At 35.3% G+C, this 8,672-nt stretch overlaps 1 protein-coding gene across 1 annotated transcript; it reads left to right on the top strand.

The window, feature by feature from the left end:
- The first annotated feature begins 632 nt into the window (after positions 1 to 632).
- On the top strand, positions 633 to 3,842 carry LOC126723933 (transcription factor MYB83). The gene is made up of 2 exons (XM_050427956.1): positions 633 to 1,037; positions 2,636 to 3,842. Exons 1-2 carry the CDS (start codon positions 748 to 750, stop codon positions 3,291 to 3,293), a joined length of 948 nt encoding a protein of 315 aa, XP_050283913.1. The 5' UTR covers positions 633 to 747; the 3' UTR covers positions 3,294 to 3,842.
- The last annotated feature ends 4,830 nt before the right edge of the window (positions 3,843 to 8,672 follow it).

Below are 8,672 nucleotides of genomic sequence, written 5' to 3'. Positions count from 1 at the left end.
TCTTTCTTTCTCTCTTTCTATCTTTTTGTTTTTGATAGCATGTTTGGTTGTTAGCACAAGGGTCATGCAAGAATTAGACATACCAAAAACAAATGAAAAACGACACACATGCCAAATGTGCCACATTTATATTACCGAAAAACAAAAGTGCAAAACCTTTGCCATAGCAAGAATTGTACCTAAAACTAAAGTACTTTTAGTACTTTTTTTTTATGGTCTAGGTTTATACTTCAAATTCACGTGTAGTTTGAGAGAGAGATTATTATGTGAAGTGGAAGCAAAAGTGCGGCATTCTCACATACAAAGATGATGATTACCTTGTGAGTGAAGGAAAATGCATCGAAAAAGACAAGAATAGAGTCAAAGACAAGAAGACCAACCATCCCTCTCTTCTCTATCTCTCTCTCTTTCTCTCTCTCTCTCTCTCTCTCATACACACACATACACACACAAAGGAGGTCCCCCTCCAATCCGTTTTCCACTCCACCTATCAACCAACAAACATAATCCTTCTCTCTCTCTCTCTCTCTCTCTCTCTCTCTCATACTTCATATTCATATTCTAAGCAAACCCCACAAACCATCACAATCATCATCACCATTACCACCCTATAAAGCCTTCTCTCTATTCTTCATACATACGAACATAATATACATAGACACAACTTTCTTTGTGGATCCCCATCTTATAAGGAGAAAAGTCTTACAAGGCCTTCCTCACCATTTTTTTCCCATTGGAAATTGAGCAATGAGGAAGCCTGATCAGATGGGAAAAGAGAGAATGAATAATACCAATAATAAGAGTAAGCTTAGGAAGGGTTTGTGGTCACCTGAGGAAGATGAGAAGCTGATGAGGTACATGCTAACCAATGGACAAGGATGTTGGAGTGATATTGCTAGAAATGCTGGCCTTCAAAGGTGTGGGAAAAGTTGTAGGCTTCGATGGATCAATTATCTCAGACCTGACCTCAAGCGTGGTGCATTCTCTCCCCAGGAGGAAGAGCTTATCATCCATTTGCATGCAATTCTTGGCAACAGGTTCTCTCTCTCTCTCTCTCTCTCTCTCTCTCTCTCTCTCTCTCTCTCTCTCTCTCTCTCTCTCTCTCATACACACAAACAAATATAGTGTACAAATATTGCAGGTGATTTCTTAGAATGAAACACTTTTTGAACTTATTCTCTAGCCCTTCTTTCACTTAAGGAATTAGTACCATATGTAAGTAGGCTGAAATATACTTTTTTGAATTTTTCCTCCTAATTAAGAAAGTTGTCTTAAGTTTAATTTTGTCTTCCAAAGTCTAAAAATATTAGTTTTTCTTAAAAGTTTAAAATATATTAATTTCTTCATTCCATTTGTTTGTTGTGAAATTTATCTAAGCCATCTAAACTTTTTTTACGCGTCACATTAGTATCTGTTTATCATGTGTGTTATTCTTTTATAGAAAAATGGATGGAAAGACAAAGTTGACACTTCAAAAAAATTTTAAGAACAAAATTTTTAACCTTTTAAATTTGGGGATGAAAAACAAACCTGGATTAAATTTTAGGGTCAAAATGTATATTTCAGGTTTTCAACCTACGTAAATAATATTTATCCATTTTTGTATGATCAATCTAAACAGGAAAATTAATTCCAAGTGAAGCAGTGATTAGCCAATCAAGAGCAAAAAAAAAAAAATTTGACACTGCAAATCTTCCTGGTTCTGATCAACCTTACTATAGTGTTTAGCCAAACAATAACTAAAGAAAAAACGTTGAATATGGCAAATAGCTGAATGCAATATTGTTCATAAATCTCATGCAGTTCATCTCTGACAGTTCCATACACACACAGTGTTCAAATGTACTTATATTATCCACTTTAAAAGCATACTGTTCAAAGCACTTGCACTTTGCCCTTGAGAAACTACTCGCTTCTCCCAATTCTAGATAAAAGAGGTAGCATCGGAAAGTTAATTACATCTTACTCTTGAATTTTGGTTTGTGATAAAGAGTGGTGGCTGTATAAGGTAGATTTTAGGTTCATATATTCTCACACACACACACAAACGAGCCACTTATTATAAAAAACACATGTAACATACTTTGAAAAGTCTAGTTATCAATTCCGAGTGAGATATATATATATATATATATATATATATATAGCCAAAATTGATCCTCTTTCTCCTTTCTAAATTCTGAGTCAGATTTAACAAATACTTGTTTGCATGTACTATTAAATCTGGGATTTTCTCCCTCTCTTAAAAATTATTATTATTATAGGGCTGAGTTTTGAGCCTAATTAAGTCTCCAGCTAGCAGCATGCATGCTTTTGAGGCATGACCAATACTTGCCCAGAAGTTCCACCTTAATAATTTGATTTGGTAAACAAAATAATCTTATTTAACTTACAATAAAGTCGATGTGAGTTTAGACCTTGACATTAATATTCTAATCATATCATACTTCGTAGTTCGTATATAGTAGTTTGTTTTTTTTTGGCTTGGCATGTCCCTTTCAGTTGTACCTTAAGTAATTGACCATCCATATATAAGTCATGCAGTTTTAAATTCTAGGTGCATCTGGCTGAAATAGCATTGATTAATTTTCTCAACCATTAATTAATTTCTCTTTCTTTTTACAAATATTTTCAGGTGGTCTCAGATTGCAGCACGTCTTCCCGGAAGGACCGACAATGAAATTAAGAATTTTTGGAATTCCACATTGAAGAAAAGGTTCAAAAATAACACTTTCTCAACCTCAACAAATGACAGTGATTCTTCAGAGCCTAGAGATGTCATAGGTGTCACACCCTTGAATGAACATGACATTATGAATATGTGTATGGACACATTTTCCTCATCATCAAACTCCATGCAAACTTTGGTCACAGCAGGCAGCCATTTAGATCCATTTTCCATGCTCGATAACTGCTATGACATGACGGGTGCAGCCGGGTTGTTCAACGTGCCGACAAGCTTAACACCACAAGTTGGTAAGGGAGATGGATTTTATGGTGATTATGGGATCTTAGGGCCTAATAATATGGGGTTAGAAAGGGACCTCTCACTTCCTCCACTAGAGAGTAGAAGCATTGAAGAGAATAATGCAATGGTAGATATGAAAAGCACTAACAACCACTTCAATAATAATGGTTGCTTCAACAATACTAGTGAGAGCTTTAAAGTGGAAAATATGTTTGGGTTTGGAAATCATGGACAAGGAGAAAACTTAAAGATGGGGGAGTGGGATTTTGAAGGATTAATGCAAGACTTATCCTCCTTTCCATTCCTTGATTTCCCTGTTGAATAAAATCCCACCTTTGGATCCTTCCTCTCACTCTCATAAACTATCCAAAGCCATACCATAGGAAATTTTTGGCCAAATATTGTTTCTTCCAAAGTCATCAAATCATACATAAACCCATTTGGCTTGCTTTGTTCTTTTTGTTTCATAAGTACCTGTTGTTTCTCTTAGCCCTTAGAAAAAACAATGTATACACCAATGCTCCCGTGGTCTTAGATAGGTGTCTGCAATAAATTTGCAATGTATTAAGATTGTAGGATGGTGATCTGAGATGTTTCTTGTATGTATCTCAATTTCCTTGTGAGGTACTTTGGTTGATCTGCAGGAACAGTTGGTGCTATAATCATAGTTCCAATGAAGAGAAATGTGAATAGACATATAGAAGTAGACAGGGAATAAAGATTAGTTGTTAAGTTGTCTTTGGTGTACAAAAGGAAATAATTTGGGGCTAGAAGTCGTTATTAGTGGCAGAAAGTGAAAGAAAATATGTAACCTCAATAATGTAAACGATCATGTCAATAAGACGCATAATGGAAACTTCTACTGTTTTATATATATACATGCTATTTTAGTAATATTTAAATGATTAAATTATCGTTTCTTATTTGTTTAAGTATTCCACGATATCTAAGCAGATCGTTTTATGTTCGAATTATCAAAGACAGCTATCAGGGGTGGCGGCATCTCTAGTCCAAGGGGTTCACTGAACTCTCTGAGCTGGCAATATATATATATATATATATATATATATAAAATATTGTTGTTTATTTATTTATTTTATTTTACCCCTAAAACAAAAAAAAATGAATATGCTCTTCTTAACATCCTATTCTTGCAAATAAAGTTATAATCAATTTGAGAAATGCTATGTACATAGCATTTCACAACAAATCCTAAGTGATAGATTATTACTAATTGTTATTATTGAGCAAAAAAAGTAAGTTTAGTGGTGGTTTGAAATTTTCAAATTAAAGTCGGTAACAACTTACCACCTAAGATATGTTGTGAAAGTATTGTGGATGTGGAACTAGGGATGGCAATGGGGCGGAGCAAGGCCAAAGGATGGGGTCTTCACTCCCGCCCCGTATGGTTTTGTTTTGTCCTATCTCTACCCCACCCCATTGGGGATGACAATTTTGCCCCTCCTTGTTTTGCCACGCGCGGGTTTTCCCTGCCCCGCAAAGGTGGTTTAAAATTTTCAAATTAGAATCAGTAACAACTTACCACCTAGGAAATGTTGTGAAAGTATTGTGGATGTGAAACTATGGATGGCAATGGGGTGGGGTGGGGCCAAAGGATAGGGTCTTCGCTCCCACCCCGTATGGTTTTGTTTTGTCTTATCTCCGCCCCACCCTATTAGGGATGACAATTTTGCCCCGCCCCACTTAATCCGCCCCTCCCCGCTTGGCCCCGAGTGGGTTTTCCTCACCCCACAAAAGTGGTTTAAAATTTTCAAATTAGAATCAGTAACAATTTACCACATAGGATATATTGTGAAAGTATTGTGGATGTGGAACTGGGGATGGCAATGGGGCGGGGCGGGGTGGGGCCAAAGAATGGGGTCTTTGCTCCCACCTCGTATGGTTTTGTTTTGTCCTATATCTGCCCCACCCCATTAGGGATGACAATTTTGCCCTGCCCCGCTTAATCTGCCCCTCCTCGCTTCGCCCCACGCGGGTTTTTCCCGCCCATCAAAGGTGGTTTAAAAATTTTAAATTATAATCAGTAATAACTTACCACCTAAGATATGTTGTGAAAGTATTGTGGATGTGGAACTAGGGATGGCAATGGGCGAGGCGGGGCCAAAGGATGGGGTCTTCGCTCTCACCCCGTATGGTTTTGTTTTGTCTTATCTCCGCCCCACTCCATTAGGGATGACAATTTTGCCCCGCCCTGCTTAACCTGCCCCTCCCTGCTTCACCTCAAGCGGGTTTTCCTTGCCCCAAAAAGGTGGTGGGGTGGGGATGGGACAATATTTTAGCCCCGCACCATGGGGTGGGGCGGGGATGGGTTTAAACTTTTTAGATCCACCTCGCCCCGCCCTTCCCCGCCTCGCCCCACGTTGCTAAGGGTTATAATTGTAAATTTTTTATACCCTAAAACCCTACTATTTAAATAAACATATCAATATTAGCTTATTTTATTCTACCCAATGTGGTTTTCTGCCTTTATTTTGTTATATGTTTTACTATGAGATTTTTTTTTTTATTATTATTATTTTTTTTTTGTGATTGTCTTGTTAAACGCTTGGATATATTATTCAATTTTTTCTAAAAATTGATTTGATTTGATGAGATAAATTTAGTTGTAATTTCAAGTATATTTTTATTAATGAAATAGGTTTTATTAAAAAAATTGTACTAGTTGTAGGGCAAATTAACAAAAAGTAAAGTTTTACGGGATGGGGTAGGACTTCGCGGGGCCCCAAGGGGCAGGGATAGGGTGAGAAAGTTTTCCTTGTCTTGCGGGGCGGAGTGGGGATGGAGCAAAACAAAACCATGCGGGGTGGGGACGAAGATCCCATCCTTCGGTACCGCCTCGCCCCATTACCATTCCTATACCCCATAGAACTCTACTTCTAGTTGATTTGCCCACAACTATTACAATTTTTTTTAATAAAACTTGTTTCATTAATAAAATTATACTTGAAATTACAAATAAATCTATCCCATCAAATCAGACTAATTTTTAGCAAAAATTGAACATGTTATCCAAGTGTTTAAGAAGACAATATCATAATAAAAAAAAAATCTCATGGTACAAAATCAATGATTCAATAGTATATAAATTTATTTCTAATAAAGACAAAAGAAAACGTTAAAATTGGTACCTTATTTCCAACATTGCTAGAGAGAAAAAAGAGGTAGAGAATCATGTTAGGTAGAATAAAATAAGCTAACAATATGTTTGTTTAAATAGTAGGGTTTTAGAACATGAAAAATTTACAATTTAACCCTTATCAACAAGGGGGAGCGCGGTGATGGTCTAAAAAATTTAAATCCATCCCCACCTTGTCCCGTGGTGTTGGACTAAAATCTCGCTCCATCTCCGCCCCTCCCACCTTTGTGGAGCGGGAAAAACCGATGCAAGATGAAGTGGGGAGGGACAGGTCAAGTGGGGCGGGACAAAATTGTTATCCCTATGTGGCACATCTCAATTGATTTAAACTTTTGACCGAATATGTGAGTGGATTGGTTGTATCTGAATGTGCTTCTGATTTGTTATTTGTTGAGTGAGAATTGGGTGCGTGGGCTAGTTAATCAGTAGGTAGCAAATGTTAACACTAAAATATAATTAAACAATATATGATTCTAAAAATAAAAATATTAGACAAGGGGCGTGGGACAGAAGAGTGATTGAGTAAAAACAAAAACAAATGTTAACACAACAAACATTTTCTTAATACAATTATAAAGAAAAATAGTTGTTAAAGTTGAGTTGAATTGTAAAATAAAAAATTGTAAAACAGTGTAGACATAAACTAATAGATAAAAAAATTCTAAGCAGTAATAATTAAAATTCACTTAACAACAATAATTAATATATTTAATGTATTTAGAAACAAGAGATAATTTCTAAGATTTAATTTTAGTAACAATAATTAGTATGTTCATTGTATTAAGAAAGAATATTTCAAATGAAATTATTATTTATCATTTATTCTCTTACTAGTACTATAGACAAATTTATAATAAGAAGACTGCGCAGACGGTAAGATTCTCTTACCTAAAATTCGACTTTTTACTGACCACGTAGAAAATAAATTTTAGAATTGCCGCCGACGGCTATGCATAATTTGATTATTTAACATTGAATATGACATCTTCCTTAAAAAAATATATATATATATTGAATGTGACACGAGGACAATAATTGGCTTATGTGAGGCCTTTTCACCCGTCCGCACTATGCATATCACTTCCAGATGAAATGCTTCATAGCAAACCAAGAAACGTGAACACTCTGCAGCAAAAGTCCATAACTAACAAAGATTTCGCAGCCCTCAGCTGTTCAGTAAGCAACTGGTTAATATATAAGGTCTTCATGCATGCATCCAATTCAACTTCTGAAGTGACATGTTGATTGACCATCTTGCATAGATAAATCAACAAAAGAGGATCAATCTGAGAGATTTTTCTTCTGCACCAACCTCTTCAAAATGGTCACCAATACTCATCACCGAACACTGAATACATTCAAACATAGTTAAAAATAGACGCTATTAGTTATAGACTCTCAACAAACCAATCAAGTTCGGAGACTTGCATCCGGACATTTACACATATATGCCGACAAACTTCATAGTAGAAGCTGAGAGAAACAAGACTTAAACCTGCAGACATCCAGTCACTCTAAGTCCTGCATGCACTGAGACTAATAATCTCCTAAAAACTGCATCATTCATGATTCAACATTGACTTAGTCAGTAGACCACTGTTTACCTATCATTTTCATCTAATAACTAAGATTCCAACAAAAATTAGGATTTGCTTGTAGTATTTCTTTCTTTTACTTCTTAGGTTCATGACTTTTTTTCTTAATGTGAATCACGAGTGCAGCTTCTGGACAAAATATATATGGTTACACTAAGTCATTAGGTACCAACTAAAGGAAAAAGATAACACCATCTTTTGACAAATGATCTTTCAAGCATCATAGCTTCTACAATATTCATGTTTGTCCATATCAGTATCAGTATGAGGATTGAGGACCCCATGAATGTCCTTAGTGATTGAACATCAAGCTAATTAAGGTCTATGACTTTATTGGATTTACCTTAAATTTGAAGTTAGAAATTTAGCCAACCCAATTTTTTTCAGGCTTAGTTGTAAAGTTTTTGGAAATTATATACATGGGTTTGAATGTGCATGGAAATTTTAATTTTCTTTGTCATATGTAAAAATAGAGTAAATTGGTTGATTTCACCTACAGTTTTGATAAACACACTATAAATGCCCTTGGTGACTGGTAGAACATCAAGCTAAGATCTTTTGACTTTGGATGTACCTTAAACTTGAAGTTAAATGTTTCCAATCCATTTCTGTTAGAGTTACATCTATTTTTTAAATGTTAGTTTGGTAGAAATCATTTGGGTTTGAATAATGTGCATGGAAATTTTTAATTTTCTTTGTTGTAAATGGTGGAGTAAATTGGCTTATAAAGCAACAGTTTTAATAAATAGACTATAAAAAGGAAAAAAGAAAAAAAATGGAATATTTCTGTTAGAGTTATATATATATATTTAAATGTTAGTTTGGTAGAAAATGGGTTTGAATAATGTGCAAGGAAAATTTTAATTTTCGTTGTTGTAAAAGGAGTAAATTGACTTACATAAAGCAACAGTTTTAATAAATAAACCATAAAAAAGAAAAAAAGAATGGAAAA

This window comes from Quercus robur, chromosome 4 (genome assembly GCF_932294415.1).
Source record: "Quercus robur chromosome 4, dhQueRobu3.1, whole genome shotgun sequence".
Taxonomy (NCBI): domain Eukaryota; kingdom Viridiplantae; phylum Streptophyta; class Magnoliopsida; order Fagales; family Fagaceae; genus Quercus; species Quercus robur.
This window is presented reverse-complemented; position numbering and strand designations above follow the sequence as displayed.